This window comes from Sciurus carolinensis, chromosome 9 (genome assembly GCF_902686445.1).
Source record: "Sciurus carolinensis chromosome 9, mSciCar1.2, whole genome shotgun sequence".
Taxonomy (NCBI): Eukaryota; Metazoa; Chordata; class Mammalia; order Rodentia; family Sciuridae; genus Sciurus; species Sciurus carolinensis.
Genome location: NC_062221.1, coordinates 79,272,991 through 79,293,843, shown reverse-complemented (window position 1 = coordinate 79,293,843; position 20,853 = coordinate 79,272,991). Strand labels below are relative to the sequence as shown.

Below are 20,853 nucleotides of genomic sequence, written 5' to 3'. Positions count from 1 at the left end.
AACTCAAGTTAAGGGTCATATATTTTCTCTCATATGTGGAAGCTAAAGAGGAAAAAGGAAAAAAAGGTGGGGGGGGGCAGGGATCTCATGAAAAGTCAAAGAGAGATCAATAAAGAAAGGGATTAGGGGGTGGGAGGTGGAGAGGGAGGGGAGAAGTACGGGAGAGTGATACTGGCCAAATCATATTGTTATATTGTGTGCACATATGAATATGTAACAACAAATACCATCATTATGTACAATAATAATGCACCAATAAAATTTTTTTTCAAAAGAATACATTCATGAAACAAGCAGATAACATTTTGATAAGGAGTAACACTAAAATGGCTTATGTCACAGACAGGTATAGAATTCATTACCAAGTTTCAAAATGTGCAACTGGAGGAATCTGCAATAATGCAAATGAATACAGATGACATCACATAAATAAATCCATAGTGCTTCAGAAAATAATTTTATTTTTGCCACAACAATAAAGAGACCCAAGTAAAATTTCCATAGGGCACTTCTTAGCACACAGATTTATAATTGCAGAAGGTACAAAGGTGTTGTCAGAGAAAATTCCCCTGGTAGTTTAAATGTGCTACCCTTCCCAGGTCCCACTTCACTCAAGTTGAAAACAGAAACCAACATTTGAGAACCAAACATGTGCCTGAAAGAAAAACCTATTCTGAATGAATCTGCTTGGATTCTTTGCTAAGAAAATTAATGACAAGTACTTTTATTTAATTCTGTTTCAAACACTAGACCATTAAATCAATGTTACTACATTTAGACATTTGAGCTCTATAATCATTATTTATCTTATATACATTATCGATATTTTCACCTTTAAAAATTAAATAAGAATTTTACAATATATACAACCAGTCCTACCTGCTTAAGCAAATACAAACACTTCCCTACCTATTTTTTTAAATTTTGCTTTTTTTATTTTTATTTTGTGGTACTGGAGTGCAAACCCAGGGCTTCACACATGCTAGGTAAGCACTCTACCACTGAGCCATAATCCTCAGCCTTCCCATAACTATTTTTAAAAGCTATATATTCCTCTTGGAAAAGGTGATGGACAGCAATATATTCCCACCAAAAAAGAAAACAAAAGGTGTTAACATTCTTCTCAATGCCTGACTCTAATAGAGTCATTCTACTGTATGTTACATGCAAAGCAACTTACTTCTTCAAGAAAAAGAAAAATGAAACAGATCAACATTTAAGATGCAGTAAACAATAAAATCTGAATCAAGATGATAACATCAGGTAAAAATGCATTATTAAAAAAAATCCCTTAAAATATTTAAGAAGTTATAAGAAAATAAAACTTTAACTTCCCTACAGTCAAAATTTTATTTGCAGGGAATTATAGGTTGGCTGGCTGTTGAAAACCTGTTTGTAAAGGTAAAAAATTAAAATAAATTTTTCTCTGTTGAATTAATTCACAGGATCTCTACAGGTTTTATCTGAAGAAGTACATAAAAACTTGAAAGCAGGAGCAGGGAAAGGAGAGTGGAAGGCCAAGAACAAACACTGTAAGATGTAACTTCAACTTCACTTATGACACGTGAGTAGAAAGAGCAAACCAGCCTTCTTCATTTTGTTTCTCAATCTATTGAACAAAGATACAGAAAAGATTTAGAAGATAACCAGAAACATGAGATAACTCAAGATTTACAGATCATTTAGAATAAGTATATACAATAAAGTCATCCTGTTACATTGAATGGTACTAGAAATTAAATTATTACTGGCAATATTTATTCTCTAACAGAAACACTACCAAATAACTGACTACCTGATCAACAGACCCCCTTATTCTAAGAGTCCTCATTTTTTTTTTTTTTTTTAAATAGGAAGCATTCCTTTTTGGTTTTTTTTAGTTGTAGATGGACACAATACCTTTATTTTACTTATTTTTTATGCAGTGCTGAGGATCAAACACAGTGCCTCACACATGCTAGGTAAGTGTTCTACCACTGAGTTACAATCCAAGCCCCAAGAGTTCTCACTTTTAGAAAAAGATTGTCTAGCATTCTATACAAATCTTAGGTACAATTTTAAAAATTATAAAAAAAAATATTATTTCATCTTAGCAAATTGTTACTAGGTTCCAGAAACTAATAAGAGTAAATTATATAAAATAGCTAACTTAAAAACTTTAGTATAGAAAAAGACAAATTTTAATGCTAGGCAGTTGGGATAGCTAAGCCTATCAATTGATGTGGGCTGTAAGCATCCACTCTTTGTTCTCATTACTGAAGATAGTAATAATGAAGATTCCCCACCAGACAGTTGTTGACTCAAGTCAGCAAAGGTTATTTTTACAAATTTAAAAACTACCTCACAGTTTTCTATGACTAAACACTGAAAGGAACTATATTTTACTGCATTACCAACACAGAAAAATAAAAACACCTTTTGTAAAAATTTTAGCTTCCACATATTCCTGTAGCAAACTGAAACATGAAGAATACATACAACATTTATTTACCTTTTGAGTCATAACCTATCTAACCAGGATCACACTCAGATGTGGCTCACTATGATAAGGTGTATGGACCATGGCTCTGGTTACACCACATTCCACCTAGACACAGGAGTAACTGGGAAACCAGTATCTCAGTATACCCACAAACCATTCAAGGCATACCTCTATGTCCTGCTACACTATTTTGGAAGCTCTGCCTGAAACCAGTAATATCTAGTCTTTAAGGACTGTTGAATCCTACTGATTTTACCTTATTCCTTAGTTACCCTGGAAAGCAAAACAAGTACATGGTTTGTTCTTTATCTAATAAAGGTAAATGACAGAATTTCCTTTCTTCTGAGAATTTATATCATCTTTAGGATAATAGCAATGACAACTAAGAATGGAAATCAGCAAATCTACTACCCTCACTCTTGACTCCTACATGTATTTTACAATTACATTTTATAATTTACCTTGGTTCTTGGATGAATAGGTGTGATTCGCCCACTTCCTGAGGTGGCATTTAAAGGAGAACAAAAGTTACTAGTAGTCCCTGAAGATCTATTTATGAAAAATAAAAAGAGTGAGCTATTATTAATAACCTTAATAAATTATAAAAACAATAAAAATTCTCAATCCTGGCAAAAACTTGAAAATGAATGAATAATAGATTCAAATAAGGTAAGTTATTTATAACATAATTTCACCAACCTATAACTCTTTTTTGCCTTAACTAACAGAATTTATTTTTTAGAGCAGCTTTAGGTTTACAAAAAGATTGAGCGGAAGTAAAGAGTTGCCATGTACCACCTCACCCCCACCTCCAGCCACACAGTTTCTCCTATTACTAGCATGTTGCATCAGTGTGGTACATCATTGTTACAACTGATATTGATAAGCTGTTAACTAAACTCCATAATTTTAGTTAAGCTGTTAACTAAACTCCATAATTTACATGAGGTTTTACTATTTGTGTAGTACATTCTGTCATTCTGTGAATTTTTTTGGGGGGTGGGTACCAGGGACTGAACTCAGGGGCACTTGACCACTAAGCCACATCCCCAGCCCTACTTTTTGTATTTTATTTAGAGACAGGGTTTCACTGAGTTGTTAGCGCCTCTCTTTTGCTGAGGCTGGCTTTGAAATCGTGATCCTCCTGCCTCAGCCTCAGAGCTGCTGGGATTATAGGCGTGTGCTACTGCGCCCACCATTCCGTGGATTTTGACAAGTGTATGATGACATGTATCTGCCATTACAATATCATTTTTAATATTAAAGTTGAAAAATGGTTGTGTAGTGTAGGGGAAGAAGGTCAAAATAGTAAAGAGTAATGAGAACAAGAGCAGCACAGTACAACAGTGAAGATGTGGAGACAGAAGGCTTTCTTGGGTCACCAATTACCAACCATGTGGCCCATGTAGGCAAGTCACCCAAACAGCTCTGTGAGCTTCAGTTTCACCTACTGTACAGGAGGAAAATACTACTGTTCAATTTAACCACTCTGTCATATTGCCTCCTAAATTATAACCCATAAACACTCTATATATGTGTAAGCCCGTTTTTGTTTTCAGTAGCCAACCCACTATTTTTTACTTAATTTACTCCTCACTCATTTTATTGCCCCCAAATTCTTTCTAGTTACTTTGTTTGCTCTACATGAATGAATCTGAACTTAAGCCACATATTAGACAATTACTTTTCTCACAAAGAGAATAAAACACAAACCACATTCTTGATTTACTTAAAGCAACTATTCATGCTATAACCCTACCTTCTTGCACTTATTCCACTGAGAGGAGAGAGAGTATTACATTTTGTACTTTCTGGGGTTTCTGCTCCTGGAATAGATACCTCAATGGTCTTCTTTCCTCCTTCTAAAATATAAAAGTAAATTTTATTTTCATTACCTTTCAAGATGGTAAAAATAAAAAATTTTGCTCAATTTCAATGTTATTACAAATTTGGGGACTTCTTTCTGAATTTATATCATTATGGCCCACAGGTACACACTTGAAAGTTTTTTTAAAAAAAATGAACTGTGAGACAAGAAACTTTAGTTACTAGTGTCAATTCAGTAGCATGTCAGTTCATAGAGAGCCAGAATCTTCAGACAAGTGGTATCATGTCAGATCTGGAAGTGAAAAACAGAAGTTAAGAGCTAACCCTAAAGAATTTGAGATCTTTGTCAAAAAGAGCTTATTTAAAGTTTTCCTAAAAAAAGGAAGAAAAAGGAAAAAATTTTTCCAAAGTCATTCAGTAAAACTTTCAATCTTTTAAATCTATTACACTATTACTATTGTTGACAACACTAACATAGGAGGGGGGAAAATTGGCTGAGGAGCTCATACTGCCAAAAGTAAGTATAATTATATACATTTCAATATTTCAAAAGTAGGTAATTGACTAACAAACATTTACAACTATATATTTACTGGTGAAATACTTTATGTCCATCCCAGGCACTTTCAGAAAGGCTCCTGTGAACCACTATTTAAAACTAGTGATTTCACAGCATTAAGGGGTACTAAAAACCTATTTTATTTTTATAAAATATTCCTTAGTTTCCCTAAAAAAGAAAGTTCTTTTTTCATGGTATAATTATTTATTCTTATTTTTATCAGGATAGTCCACAGAGATTCCTATGCAACCGAAAATTTTACTTATAAAAAGAATACTTGAAATATAATCACTAGAGTGAAAAGAACACAGATGCAAATTCACAATTTGCTTTGAAACTTCAGACAGATCATTTAATCTTTCTGTACCTCAGTTCACTTGTTAAATTGGCATAATAACAGCCCTGTTTACTCTTAGGGTGTATTGAGTTCTAGATGAGATAATGTAGGCATTTTTTAACCTTGTAGAATTATGAGATAAAAGATGTCATACTTAATCACAAAATTATTCTTAAAAGTGATCTGCTTTATGTTTCTCATTGTACTCAGTACTAAATGACATTATCTCACATATTTGTTTGTTTGTTGCCTATCCTCCAACTTAAAATGTCTCTGAGTATTCAAGACCACAAATGGCAGGCACACAGTACTTTTTTGATGTTTGAAAACATTCTAATCAAAATTTGGTTTTAGACTTCAGGACTATAAAGACTAGTACACAAAGTTGACATATGAAGAAGCCTAGAAGAAAGAGGAAGGACCCTGAGAAATGAATTACAAATCATTTCCCAGTCCTTTTCCAGTAATTTCCAAAAAGGAGTCTGCTTTTCTGGAAAATTATTTCAAACAGAAATAATTATTTCAAAAAGAAATAATTTCTAATTAAGGTGAAAACTCTTACTGGCAGATACCCTAAAGGTAACCTACTTCAACCAGCACAAGACAAATAAATACTCTAAAACACCTATTTGTACACGTCAGGGATCAGGTCACCGATAACAAAGATTTTTCTATTTCTGATCATTAGAACCTTCTCTTATTCTGGACCTAAATCAGTCTCCATCCCTTGAGGGTCTTAAATGAAATTCTGGCTAATAACCAACTTGAGACCTACTTCATTTCCTCAGTGTCATTTTTGAATGTGAATGCTCTGATAAATTTTTCTGTTACTATTCTACTATTCAGAATCCCTTCTAGCTTTTCACATTTCTAAATGTAACAAGAGAACTGAAAGTTAAATTAACAAATGAAAATGTTTTAATGGTTTTAACAGAACAATAATTTATAATCTGATGTTGATGAAATTTAAATTACAATTTTGATGCTTATATTTTATAATTGGCTACAGCACATGTCCTAAGTAAATCATATACCACAATGAATCTCATTTGAAGTAGGGCAACATAGGAATTCAAACACCAAAGATCAAATGGGCTAAAGAGAATCAGGAGACCTGCTTTTTAGTCTTATCTCTATCATTTATTTCTTTTGGTGTAAAATTGAAGCACTAGAATATATGTTCTAAGATTTCTTTTGGTTCAATACAAACTTGTAAAATTGGGGAAGTAAAATCCTTCATATTTCTAGTTTATAAATCATGAATTTGTGACCAACCAGTCCATGCTCTGAGAGGCAACTGAACAGGTGACACTGGTGGAGAGGAGAGATTCAAACCAACAAGTTTCTGCTGCTCTATCAACTGCAGTAGTTTCTCCCGAGCCTCCATACTTTGTCGATTCAATTCTGCAATCCGTTCCTCCATGCTACTAGGTGCTAGAGATTGTGCTACTGGAAAAGTCTTTGGGGGTGGGGGGGGGGGGGAGAAAAGGGTATAAATTCAACATTGAAAAAAAAAGAACCCACACTATTTTAACTTTTCTGTCAAGTGTTAGCACAATAATATTCTTGGCCTTGCTATATACAAATATGAATAGTGGGCGAGCAATAGAATTTACAAATCCTTTAATTGAAGAATTAGGACTAAAGTAAAAGGATACTAAACCTCCTACTACTATTGCCACATATGCCCTCCAATGCCTTTGTCTGAACACACAGTCTATTTGCAGAGATTTCCTGCATCTCTTAGTGTTTGATGAGCTGCACAAGAGATCACTTGAGCAAAGAGATGACTCCTAGTATGCGAAATGCCACACACCTATTAATGACAGATCTGAAGTTGGACAGATTACTAAGGAGGATCTGCTTTATTTGAAACAGATGTTTCTACAATTACAATCTTCAAATATGCACAGTGAATTATTTGACAAAGATTCTGAGAACCCCATCACTCCTTCTGACCACTTTTAGCTTAGAATAACTGATTCAAGAATAGTTGTAATTGGAAAAGAATGTAACAATAAGTTCAATTTGAAAACTCCCAAGAGAAGTGTATTTATATCATTCATAATAATTTCACTTAGTTAAATATGTCCCTTTGGACAAAAGCAATCCCTAACAGAATTTCATAATTTTTAGCTTGTCTGTCAATTTTTTAAAAAAGATAAATAAATCTGCCTGAATTAAAGATCCTGTTGTATTTTCAAATAAGAGGGTGGTGAGGGCAACAATAACACATTGTTTTTTCTAGACCGATGTGTATTCTAATTAAGAAAGGACACAAGGTCAATATGTAACTGTGCTATCATTTTTAAACCAAGAGTTACCTGTTTCAAATAATCTTTACAACTCTGCAAACAATTACTCAAAACTGAGGCAGTCTGTTCTTAGACCTCTACCAATGGCTACTGCCTACTGCTAATACCCCTTTCTGGCTCCTCCTCTGCCAGTCACTTATGACTATGGTTTTGTTTTTGTTGTTGTTGTTATTGTTATTGTTGGTACTGGGGATTGAACCTAGGGATGCTTTGCCACTGAGCTACATCCCCAGCTCTTTTTATTTTTTATTTCAAGACAAGGTCTCACTAAGTTGTTTAGGGCCAAAGTTGCTAAGTTTGGCCTTAAATTTGCAATCTTCCTGCCTCATCTGGGATTACAGGTGTGCACCAAGCCCAGCTCTGACTACTATTTCTGTGACTTGGTTCTACATTCTCCTTTTTCCCCATGAGCCAGGGATGATAAATGTGGTCCCTATAGTCACCTCTCCCTTACCTTGTTCACCAAAGCCCTCAATTCATTGTTTTTGAAACTTTTATGGACACAGCCACCTTAGGAGTCCCTAATCCATAATAAGGATGCCCATCTCCTTCCCATTGCAAACACACTGTACTATCCCCTATTAGAACCCTCACAGAAGACACTGGCTCATGAATGAGTAAAATGAAATATATGCAACTGGGGACTGTATGAGGAGGTACATTATAAACATCCCCAGTTGGAACTTTAGTTAAGTTACAGGTTAGCCCACAAAGTTTATTTTATAAAACTCCTGCACTACAGCATGCAGACCTTTGCTTCTCAAAATAGAGACCTTGGACTGGCAGCACTGGCATCATTTAAAAACTTATTAGAAATTTAGAAATGCACAGGTCTAACCCTAAACCTACTCATCCAGAAACCACATTTTAGCAAGACCCCCCACCATGATTCATACGCACATTAAAATCTGACTTTTATGATCCTTTAACATTATATTTAATCGTTACATACATGCTGTGTCCTAAAAAAATTAGCTATTCACGAATGTAAAGCCAGTTACTCTTCTATGAGCTACTTCAAGAGTCAAAATAGTTGCAATAAAATGTAATTTTATGGCAAACTTTCAAGTCACATTAATTCTATGTATTTTATATTTAAACCCTCATTTTTAGTCTAATTTTAGGTTTCCTACACATTTAACCTTAGTCCTATTTTCTTCATTCAAGTATTTTTTTCTTTCATGTTATCTCCTATGTTCAATATAAACTAATCAAGACCTTTTAATTATCTTGTGAAGAGAACATGCCAAAGTATAAGCCATCTAGTGACAACCTCAAAGCTATCCAGGATCACTTCTGAAAAGAAATCACTTAAGATGCCCAAGCTTAAATCCCTCCATGTCCCCCATTAACCCTTAAGTGGTACTCACAGTAGTCACATCACTCACACTTTCCTGCTTGTTCAACTCCCGCAGTCCATCCCCTTGCTCTCCCCCTGGACCAGTAATATTATTCAGATGTGTCTTGATGGCTGAATTCTGCAGTGTCAACTCAGCAATTCGTGCCATTATGTCCTTTCCTTGTATAGATGATGCCTCATTTGTTCTAAGCTGTTGTCCATCTCCTTGTACTGAGGGCTCTTCTGAGAAGGTAGGATTTCTTGACTGCTGAGGGTTGGGATGGAAATTGCAGAGGGTCTGTGAAAAGTTAACCAAAGGGGTCTGAGTTCTGTTCTCTAAGTCTTCTCCCATGTGAGAGACTCTCCACCTCTGAGTGAAAAGACGACTCTCTTCACTTGAATTCTGAATGTCTGCATCAACAGGTAAAGTCTTTTCCCAATTTTGTTCCTTCTCAGTGATTTCCACAGTTGGTGGAATTCGTGGAGCAGGGCGAGTTTGAACAGTTCTCCTCAATACTGTAAGATAAGAATTAAAAAATAATAAACATTTTATTATTTTCCAATAAATTGGTAATATAATCATCTCATTAGCCCATCATGGCAGTTAAAAAAGTCTTTCAATAGAAGAGTTTGACTTTTGAATGCCTTAATTATTTTTAGCATGAAATATGCCAGCAAAGCCACTCCTAACAATCAAGTACAGAGACTTTTTGTATTCCTTAAAGCATTTAATCAGTATTCTTGTGAAAAACTATCTGTCAAGTTCACATTTTAACACACATGTGAACTCCTATCTGAGAATCTTGGAGGGTTAAAGAGGAGAGTATAATTTAAACTGAGGAGGGCAAGGAAAAGCCTGAGTAAGTCAAATTTAACCATGATTATATATGTAGCAGAAAACAGAATAAAGGACATTATGGGCAGAGAGAAAAACATTATGTAAAGATTCAGAAATAAGAAAAAGTAAAGAACTGGAGCCAGTTTAGCCATAACAACAACAAGGAAATAACTGGGAAAAGGAGAGATTGAAGAGGTATGCAGGCTATTTCCAGCAGAGTCACCGAGACCATGTTAGGGATTTTACAATTTAAAAAAAATGGTTTGGCAACAACTCAGTTTACATTTCTTAAATGCAGTGAATAATTGTAAGGTAGCAGAAATGAAGTATGGATCCAAAGTCAATTGCAGGAGTCTAGCAGAAAGCTGTTGGGAGCTCTGCCCAAAATATGTCAGTAAAAGAGACAAAGAGAAGTAAATAAATTTGGGGAAAATTTTGGCAATAGAACTGAGAGTTGTGAACTAGAAGTTAAGAGTGAAGTAAACATATCAAGATGGCTTGAGTTCATGGTGATATCATTTACTGAGCTGGAGAAGAAAGAAGGTAGACTTGGGGAAAGGGAAATAATCAAAATTCAGCTCTGAACATGCTAAGTTTAAGAAACTTTACAGTCAGGTGTGGTGGTGCATGCCTATAATCCCAGAGACCCAGGAGGCTGTGGCAGGTGGAAGGAGGATTGCAAGTTCAAATTCAACATCAACTTAGTGAGGCCTTAAGCAACTTAGTGAGACCTTGTCTCAAAAAATAAAAAATAAAAAGGGCTGGGAATATGGCTCAGAGGTTAAGGACCTGTGGGTTCAATTCCTGGTACCCCGCCCCCTCGCCCCCCCAAAAAAGCAGCTGTAGTAGCAGCTGAAAACTCAAGAGAGGCGTCTGGGCCAAGATACAAAACTAGAAGACACTTGTATATAGATGATACTAGAAGTAATGAGAAGTAATGAGCAAGACATGAATCTGGTAAAGGAGGGGAAGCTAGCAGTGCAGACTGAAATGGAGCAGTCAGAAAATAAGAAAAATATTACATGAATGTAATATCAAGGAAACAGAGGGAGTGGTTAACTGTGTATATACTACTGTAAGATCTAGAAAGGTAGAGACAAAGAAGTATACGCTAGACTTAGTAACATTCTATGTGGAATGCTTTATGTGGCATGACTAAATTGGGAGTGACCTGGAAGGAGGGATGGTTTTATTTCAGGACTACAGACCAAGCACAAACTTGCTTATTTCAGTCCTTTTCTCTGACAGCAAGGAGGTATAAAAATGAACACATTAGTAAACAGAATGGTCTTGGAAAAGAATCATTAGCAAATGAAATATTTTAACAAATTTCTGTAAGACACAGAGTACATCAAAGTGTATAAAAGAATGAAAATGAGCAGAAGCCACAGTCCAGAATATTTATAAATTACCAGAAAGCAGCAGGTGAAAGCCAGGCTTTCTGGGGAAACCCTATGAAGACTTTGTTTTAAAAATCCAAAAAGACAAATTTGAACACAATGTGAAAAAAAATCTTTCAGAATGAGAAGAAAAACACAGAGTCAAATACATGACAATATACTCCTGAAGATCAACATACATTTTCCTGAAACTGAAGAAAGTCACAGTTTCAGACTAAAAAGTCCCACAGAGCAAGAAGGAAAAAAAATATCTAGGCACATCTTATTCAATTCCAGGATAAAAATAGAGGAATACTAAAGCTTCCATAGGGAAAAAAATCCAAACTAAAGAAATAAATGTTAGATATGACATCAGACCTCTCAACTAAACACTGGATACTAGATAGTAACAGAAAGATGCATTTATGTTCACAGAGAAAAAAAAAAAAGACTATGGCCTAGAATTCTTTATAGACACATTATCAACTAACTATAGGAGAAAAATGAAAACAGTTTCAGATTTTCAAGAACACGAAGTGTATGTTCAACATACCCTTCTTGATCATTTCTTTCAGTAAACTGAGGGGAAAAACAGAAGAAATGGAACCCAGGAAATAGTTGACCCAAACCAGAAGTATAATGATAGCAAGTACCAGGATAAGAGCTATGTAGCAGGCCCAAGGGCAATCAGTCAAGGGCTTAGGGAATCTCTGAGGTGAATTTCATGTCACAGATGGTGAAAGGACCTGAAGGTATGGTGAAAGCACATCATTCTTTCATCAACAAGAGGGTGAAAATAATTTGAAAGTCTAGATAAAGCAAAAACTGAACAAAAAGTTATGGTATATACATACCGCAAACCAAAAGGTTCTGGACAACTGATGGAAAGAGAATTCACCTTGATCTTAATAAGAACTTTCTCATTATTAAGGAGAAAGTATGGCATAAGCACTGGCAATAACAAGGGACTCGGAAAGAAAATGTTACTTGTTTTCACTTTTCAGTGTCCACATAGAACAACACAGAAAACATAATTGTGATAATGGAATAGAATATTAATATGAATATTAATGCAATTAAGCTTAATAACATAAAAGGAAAGGTGAGGAAAGAAAATAGGAAAGGTAGAGGAAGGGGAGAGGAACTAGTATTCTTATAGTGAAAAGCAAGGAGATGCCACCTAAAATTAATGAAGAAAAAATGGAAAGTACTTAAAGGTACAAAACAGAATAATTAAAAATAGAATAGCTATCCAAATTAGAGAAGGGACATAGGTGTTAAAGTGAGTTACATCTCTTCTTCCATAATTGAGAGTCTATAATTTTTGTGTTGTCTCAAGAAAAGAGAAAGAAACAACTAATAAACACAAATCAAATTAGGATGCAAATGATTGCTTTTGGAGATAGGCCTACAGGTTGGGGAGGAGGCTCAGGTATGTACTTTAACCATATGAAAATATGAATTAGAATTAACACTTTAAAAAAAAGTATAAATGAGGTAAAAATGAAAATTGTATGTGTGTGTGTGTATGCACACTCTTTCAAGAAGGACAGTTATAAAAGAAAGTAAAAATAAGATAATAGCTAGAGGAAAACATCTATGACAGGAAACCCCAGAGCTATACAGTTGTCTCTATACATGTGCCTCTTCAAATTCAAATTTAAATTAATTAAATAAAATTTGAAATTCACTTCTCAGTCACACTAACCATATATCATACATTCAACAGTATCATGATATAGTGACCACCAAAATGGATGGAATAGATAAAAAACATTTTCATCATCACAGAAATTTCTACAGGACAAATTTATTATAAAAAATAACAGAAAGCTGATGAAAGGCCTTATCTATCTTCATCTGAATGCCCAGTTGAACTGAACAACTCTTTACATGTGAGTATTCCAAGCAAATGCTTGAAAAATGTAAAACAATTTTAACAATTCAGGATACATATAAAAAGGCATCTTTCTCTCTCATTGTAAAAACAATTACTTCACAAGCAATTCCATTACTTGCTTTAATGAGCACTTAGTATTATTTGCAATCAAGAGTAAAAATATTTATTGTAATTGTTTCTTTAAAAGAATTTTAAGCTATTTTACCACCACCAATGAAAAATAATTTATAATACTTAAGAAGAAATCATTAGAACAGCTTATTAACAATAGGGAAACATCTGAACAATTACTTTAAAGAAAAAAAATCTAATCTTAACAGATATTATAATTGAAATCAAATTTCCTTAAAACATTCTCTAGCCCTCTAAAGAGGAAATATTGAATCATAGAACTGGAAAGCTGGAAGAGATATTAAAGAAAAATCTTCTCATGTTAGAGATGGGAAAACTGAGGTCCAGAGAAGGTAAATATCTTAGCCCCATATCTCACAAGTAGTCAATGATGGGCAGGTCAAACTGCCAGCACTTCTCTCAGCCTGGCACTGTCCCCTCCACACCATACTGAACTGACAATCACTACATTCACATTATAAATAACAAAACAAAATTTTCATAGCAAAGATTTGTCATTTTCTTCAACCCTTTATGGCCACTTCATGTTCTTTTTTAGAAACACACATGAAAATGCAAAAAATCTGATAAAAGTTTTGTTTCCTAATGATAACAGAAGTCATCTTTTGGTCCCCAACAGAAGAATATAGACAAACTTTCTAAATTAATAAAAATTTAGGCAAATCACAGCTCAATAACATTTTCAAAGAAACTTTAGAGGAGAATCTAAGGTAGTGGTTCTTAATTTTTTTTTTCACTAAAAAGCTCTGAAAAATGAAATAAAGGGAGTATCTCAGGAAAAAAATGCACATGTAGACAAATTTTCCCAACAATGAGGAACTTCTGAAGACCATTCATGAAACCCAAGAATCTCTGAGTGAAGAATTACCAAAAGAGTTTAACATTTTTATTCAAAACTCTGTATGTGGACAACGAAAGTAAATCTAAAACTATTTTTAATTGTCCATCTACTTTCTTGTAAAAACGTCCTCAATTGAGTTGAGAACATCTGATGAGAAAGAGTTTAATATGATCAGATATGACCTAAAAAAATCCTTAAATCCCAGTTCTAATCTTTCCTTGGTCATACTTTCCTTATTATTTGAAGTATAATCTCCTCGTTTCTTCCTCTGCCCCTAGACCACAGGAACAAAAGGAATTCCCCTTATTCTGCATCTTAATGCTAAGGACTTTGATCCTTGAATCTGAGTTTAATAATTATGATGTTTAATGAAACAGATAAATAATGAAATTAATTCATTGTCACCTTTTATTATACATATAAGACATACAATATAAAATACACTGAAAATTCCTCCTTCAGCTAAAAGACTGTGGTCAGTAATCAAAGTTTCCAATTCTGTTTTATAGGTAATAGTGAATACAATACATTACATAATGAAGCATAAAAAACAACTTCCATAAACCTTAGAAGCAGCCTGCTTACCATCCTGCAGAGGAGAGAATTCTGAGTTGCTTTTCTGCCTGGGTGGTGTTAACAACACAGCTGGCTCAAAAATATGTGCTGGAAAACTGGTGGCCAGATTCACGCTATCAGGGGGGTTTGGCACCTGAGACAGTTTAATAGGCAACTCTTCCTGTGAGAAATCAACCACTTCTTCCCCTCTGAACATCAATGGCACAGAGACATTAGCACTTACAGGACCCTCTAAAGAAGATAAGAAGATATTAATATTTAAAGAAAGTATGGGTACACCTCAGGTGTTTGTTCTTACATACACATAAACAATACAAAATCCATATAGCCTCTAGAGCCTTCCCTTTTTAGGCTATATTCTCCTTTGCCAGCAATTTATAGACAGGCTCCTGTGGGGTCAGTACTGGGAAGAAGTTGCTATTTTTAAGAAAAGGAAGGGCCACAAAGCCATAAAAGAAAGTCACTTTAAGAACTCATAAAAAAACAAACTTGGCATTTTAGAGTTTTTCATGATTTGTTTTCATATTTTACAATTGTCTTGACAAACAACAAAATATCAAAAATGGGACCTCCATATACAAGGCTCACTACCAAACAAGGTAATTTCACAAGTCATACACTATCACAGTACAGTCACATTTCATATTATTTTAAAAGATTAATAATTCCATATTATTTTATAAGAGCTGAGACTCAGGAAGATCCTAACCTTGTTTCACATACATAAATCTTTCATTTCCACAGGCAATAAAAAGAATTAACAATAATCTTACAATATACTCACACAGCCTTTCTCATCTTTAGATAACTACAAGTTTTCTTACTAGTGAAACAACTAAGATAACTGTAAAGCATTAACATACTCTTTGAGACATTAATAGCAAAACCCCACGAAAACAGATCTGTACTAGGCATTGCTTTACCTCATGCAAGTGAAATTTTAAGCTGCCACTACTTAGAATCCATTCCAAGAAAATAATCCTAAATACATAAAACACTTTACACATGGACACTCATCAAAGTATTATTTACAAGTGAAAAGGCTTAAATGTCCTATTCAGCCTATTAACACATGAAGGCACACAGGTGAAGACAGGACGTCACCACATTTGAACACAAGTTATGAATTTCTAAAACTCAGGGGGATTTTGTTTTTGTTTTGTTTCCAATACCATCTCTTCTCCTGAATCTGGGACACCGTGATTAAAAGTACTGGCACTAACATCTCACCTGGCCTAAGTATTCAGTTCTACTGTGTCCTACCTGCATGACTGCTAAGTTACTGACCCTCTCTAAACCTCAGTTTCCTCATTTAAAAATGGGATAACAATAACATTTGCCTCATATAGCTATTATGAGGATTAAATGAGATAATACATGTAAGACTCAAAAAATACCTGGCAAATAGCAAGTGTTCAATAAATATCAGCTGGAAAAGCAGTAGAAATTGTAATACTGATAATTCAGCATATGCATAAATAGCTAATAACTCCATCTAAGTTTTGAGGTTCAGGATTTGATTTGTTTGCTTGTTACTCTAAAGGCATTTAGTAATTCAATAACAATCTGGAATAATAAAGACTATACCTACTTGGATTGTCTATAATTCTACTTGTGGCTTCCCTTTCTGATGCCTGACTTTCTTGTTTGGAGTTATTTATCACAGAACAGTTCTTAATGGCATGTGTGAGTGATACAAGTTGCTCATCTGTTGTGACCATATACTGCTGAAGTCTTGCCTGAAGGGAAGAAATGAAATAATATCAGCATGAAAAACATAAACCATCACTTAGAAAGGAAGTCATATAAAGGATATGCATGTGTGCATAATATCATTATTTTATTTTAAATACTCCAATAATTCCAGAATTTCATTCAAACTCTAAAGCAACACTATTCATAATTATAAATATTCTAAAAGTTCCATGAAAAATAAACTTAAGTAAATCAAGAACAATTAATACCCTGCTATAAAAATAAGAATTAACCTTTTTGACAGGGTTTTCAATTTACAAAACCTCTTCCTATATATTATTTCAACTGACTTTCAAGCTACCTCAAGAGACTGATATATTAGGTGGAGGAAACAATAAGATATGCTGCAAGCATTTAAACTAGTAAACATCAATACTATAAAGATTTATAGTAACATATATGAAATAATGGTAAGGGAACAAGAAAGCATAAAATTCCATATTCAATGATTATAACTTTATATCTTACATGTGTGTGAATTTCATTATATATATACATACATATATCTATGTTCTCCTATTTGTCTATGTATATACCTCATATAGTTCTTAAAAATTATATAAGGCTTTCTTTTACTTAAAAGATCATTCACAAAGTACCACATCCACTGATTTACTCTCTATCATACAGCTGGATGTATTTGGAATTCCATTCTTACATTTAAAAGTCAACTAGATTGTCCAAAAGTGTAGATGAATTTGTTGTTCTTATCTTTTCCACACTTAAGGTCTAAGTCATCTTAAAGCACCAGGTTTGATTACAACCACATAATACAGGTCTTTCTTAAGCTAAGTACTGGTGCTACACAAATACTTCTTAGCAGAAGAGAAGATGGCAGATAAAAGGAAAGAAAGGGGAGTTGTATAAATTGCTAAGACCTTATAAAGATTAAGTAAGAAAAACCAAGGATGACAAGTAGTGGCAAACTCTCTAAGTATATAAATGTCTCATATAGGCTTAGAGATACACATATGTTTAGCCAGACATTAAAAATATTATTAAGAGAATATGACATGACTAAGGAAAAGTATACTAAACATTTTTATATCACCAGCAGATATTTCTTCCCAAATTTCACAGTCATATATCCAGTGGCTTCAACATCTCCACCTAGGACTCAAATAGACTTCTTAAACTTGAGATACAAAACCAAACTTCTGAAGCCTTCAATACCTTGTAAGTAGAAACTGTTAATTGTTTGGTCTCAAACTCTGGAATCACCCTTGACTCTTTTTCTGTCACATCCTCTCCTTCACCGGCATCTAATGGGTTTGGTTGGTTTTCAAAAATATATTCAGAATTGGATCAATTTTCACACACTCTGCCACTTCTACTCTAGACCAAATTGCCATGTTCCAACTGAATTAATCCAATAACTCCTATATGTAATGCCCTGCTTCAGCGTTTGACTACCTAGTCTAGTCCTGTTCCCAAACTGTATATCGAGATACTGAGGGTACCAGAATGAACTCACAGGTCACCAGAGAACATTTTAAATCTTCAGGAGAAATAGTGAAGTCCAACATTCATCAGACATTGGTGAACTATTTGCTTGAGGCAGATCACAATGTCAACATGAGATTAGATTACATTACTTTAATAATGTCAAATCTTCTCATAGCTGGCTTTTTAGCAGTTGCTATGCTAAAAAAAAAAGTTCTGAGTGGAAATTAATGTTGGACAGGAAATAAGAGCAATAGTGTCCAATACAATTCTAAGTTTTGAAAAGTTGTGCAGATCTCAAAAGGTACTCATATAACACTGGTAAATAATTGTAGTTACTTAATAATGAAGTATATATAGACTTTTTATTTAAATTTTATGCATTATTTTTTCAAATAGTTCCTAAGTTGTTAGATATGAGTTGTTTGGACCCAACTACTTAATAAAGGGAATTGTTAAGTATTTTTTTTGCCCAAGGAGTGCCAGGAGACACTCTCACACAAGAAAAGGCAACATTTCCGATCTAGTCTCAACATTGTAACCCAGAGCAATCCTCTCAAAAGCTGGCTTCCCATCCCATTTTTCCCAAGTCTTAAACAGTATGCAAAGTCTTACGTGAGCTGTCTTCTGTGATCTTGTCTCCAATGCCCTCCCTTTCCCATCCTCCACTCCCACTACACTGATCTCCTTGATGACTTAAGAGTTCACAGACACACTGCCACTTTTGACCTTGCTTTTCTTCTGCCTAGACTGTTCTTCTCTCAGCTATGTGCATGTTCATTTCCTTAGCTCTTCCAGGTCTCTGCTCACATGCCAGGCATGGTCCATCCCATTTATAATTATATCCCACATCCTTGAGGCATTTTCTGTGCCTTTTACTTGTTTTATTTTTCTTCAAAGTACATATCAACACCTAATTTATTACACACCTTCTTTATTTTTTAGTACTTATTTAGACTGTAAGCTCCATGAGGGCAAGGATTTCTATATTTTGTTCACCACTATATTTCCTATATCTAAAATAATGCCAGGTCAATAGTAGGCACACAATAAAGATATGTTAAATTCATCAGTGTATTTAAAAACTTCACATCTACCCAGGAGAACTGAAAACATATTCATGCAAAATCATATTCATGAATGTTCATAGCACCAATGTAACAGACAAAAAGTGGAAATAATCCAAATGTTTATTCATCAACTGATGAATGGACAAATAAAATGGCATATCCATAACATGAAATAATACTGAGTGATATAGGGAGTGAAATATTGATATATTTTACAACATGGATGAACCTTAAAAAATAAACTAAATGAAGGAAACCAGACACAGAAGAGCATAGTCCCATTGCTACAAAATGTCTGGATTAAATCCAAACAGACAGAAAGTAGATTAGTGACTACCAGGGGTTAGAGAAAGAGGAGAATCCAGCATGACTCCTCATGGGTATGTGATTTCTCTTCAGAAAGATGAAAATGTTCTGGATTGAAATGAGAGTGCCGGTACACAAGTCATTAAAAGGGTTCACTTAATGGTATGCAGACTACATTATCAATTTTTTTGATCACGCATTTTACATCTACTGTTCACTGACACAGAATTTGTCTATTATTCTTTTCTAATCTCTTGTAGCTGATAAATAAAATAATACCCACAAGAACAAATAAATAACCAAGATAGTCTCTACATTCATGTAGCATAAAATGCTAGTATAAGAACACACATAAGTATAACATAATTTGGTAATGCAATGATAGCAATATCCAGAGAATTAAAAGTATATAAAGGAAGTGCTTAAAAAGCAGCATGCAAGCAACAGGCTTATATGTCTTAAAAAAAAAAAGAGCATTTAGTCAAGTAGCAAGTCAAATATGAAGATACTGTTAACAACTGTAAATAGCACTTGAAGCAATTACAGGAAGGTTCCACAATAGCTATCCTCTGCTGTTTTGAAATTAAAAGTGGTGAACACTTATACTCTGGCAATCAAAACATTGCACATTTTGGTTAGTTACTATAATGCTGGCAGTTATCATTTCAATATAGATTCTGTCTTTTATTCTAAAGAGTAAAGGCAGCAGACTTATTTTATATACTTATTCTACATACAAACTGTAGTCTAAATTTCTACTATAGAACCTCCAATATAATAAATTTCCAATAACACCAATTGTCATTTATCATTGATGATGGAAACATGGTAATAAGAAATCACATCAGCACAGCTAAAACAAAATCAACTCCTCTAAGAAAATCCTGCATGTGAAAAAGACATTTCATACTACTAAACCTGGAAAAGTCTGGGATAGCATTTGAGTACCTGTGTGGCAGTATTTTCTTCTCTGAGAAGAAGAATTTCAGCTGTCAGAGCATCAATGAGCTCTCGATGATCACCTAATACATGTTCCAATTGCTGCCTTGTCTCTACTTCTTTCCGTAGTTGAAGCTCACTCTGCCAAAAAAAAAAAAAAAAAATCACATATTGAAAACTAAAAGTTTCTACTCAAAGTGTCAAAAAAAGAGAATTACAAAGATTTACATGTTATATGACAGTAATAAAAATTTAAAATTTGTAATTCAAAGTTTATTATATTTAATCAAATAAAATGAGCTGCTTTATCCTCTTTTTAAGATAGAATATACAAATAACCCAATCAACAAATGGGCTAAGGATATGAACAGACACTTCAAAGATCTACAAGCAATCAACAAACATATAAAAAATGTTCAGGGTGATCCAAGATGGCAGACTAGAGGGTGACTGCATCTCCAGTCGCTCCAGAACCCAGGATTCAAGAAGGGGAGGCATTGAGAGACTCGGACTAAAATAAAGAAACGGATGAGTATCGCCCACCGGGTAAAGCTCGGCCTGGGCGGCAGGCCCGGATAGAGGTGCTTATCAGAGCAGGGCAGGACAGCTAGAGTCTTCCCCAGGCAGGCCTGCGCACTCCGGCGGTGGGCCCCTCCCACACGGCCAGCTTCTCCAGCTTCTCGGAGCAGGCCCCCCAGTGAGAGCCTTTCTGATCAGAACCAGGTCCAATCCCAGAGCCAGCGCGGCGTGCTCTGGCCCGCAAGCGGCTTCAGGGACCAGGACAGGGCAGCCAGGGACTTCCCCAAGCAGCCCGG

The 20,853-nt window shown here is 34.6% G+C and overlaps 1 protein-coding gene across 7 annotated transcripts in view; it reads right to left on the bottom strand.

The window, feature by feature from the left end:
• Positions 1 to 440: 440 nt before the first annotated feature.
• Spice1 (spindle and centriole associated protein 1) overlaps positions 441 to 20,853 on the bottom strand; it is a 69,109-nt gene continuing 48,696 nt past the window's right edge. For 4 of the 7 annotated variants that reach the window (XM_047564775.1, XM_047564779.1, XM_047564776.1 and 1 more), the window contains exons 11-18: positions 20,048 to 20,179; positions 16,117 to 16,264; positions 14,535 to 14,756; positions 8,891 to 9,375; positions 6,481 to 6,664; positions 4,242 to 4,344; positions 2,944 to 3,031; positions 441 to 1,609 (exon numbers count right to left, since the gene is read on the bottom strand). In XM_047564775.1, the coding sequence (XP_047420731.1) occupies positions 1,556 to 1,609; positions 2,944 to 3,031; positions 4,242 to 4,344; positions 6,481 to 6,664; positions 8,891 to 9,375; positions 14,535 to 14,756; positions 16,117 to 16,264; positions 20,048 to 20,179 (1,416 nt within the window). In that variant the 3' untranslated portion in view covers positions 441 to 1,555. Of the gene's footprint in view, positions 1,610 to 2,943; positions 3,032 to 4,241; positions 4,345 to 4,531; positions 4,602 to 6,480; positions 6,665 to 8,890; positions 9,376 to 14,534; positions 14,757 to 16,116; positions 16,265 to 20,047; positions 20,180 to 20,853 lie in introns of those variants that run through there. The other 3 variants (XM_047564778.1, XM_047564780.1, XR_007110258.1) reach the window with 3 other exon arrangements.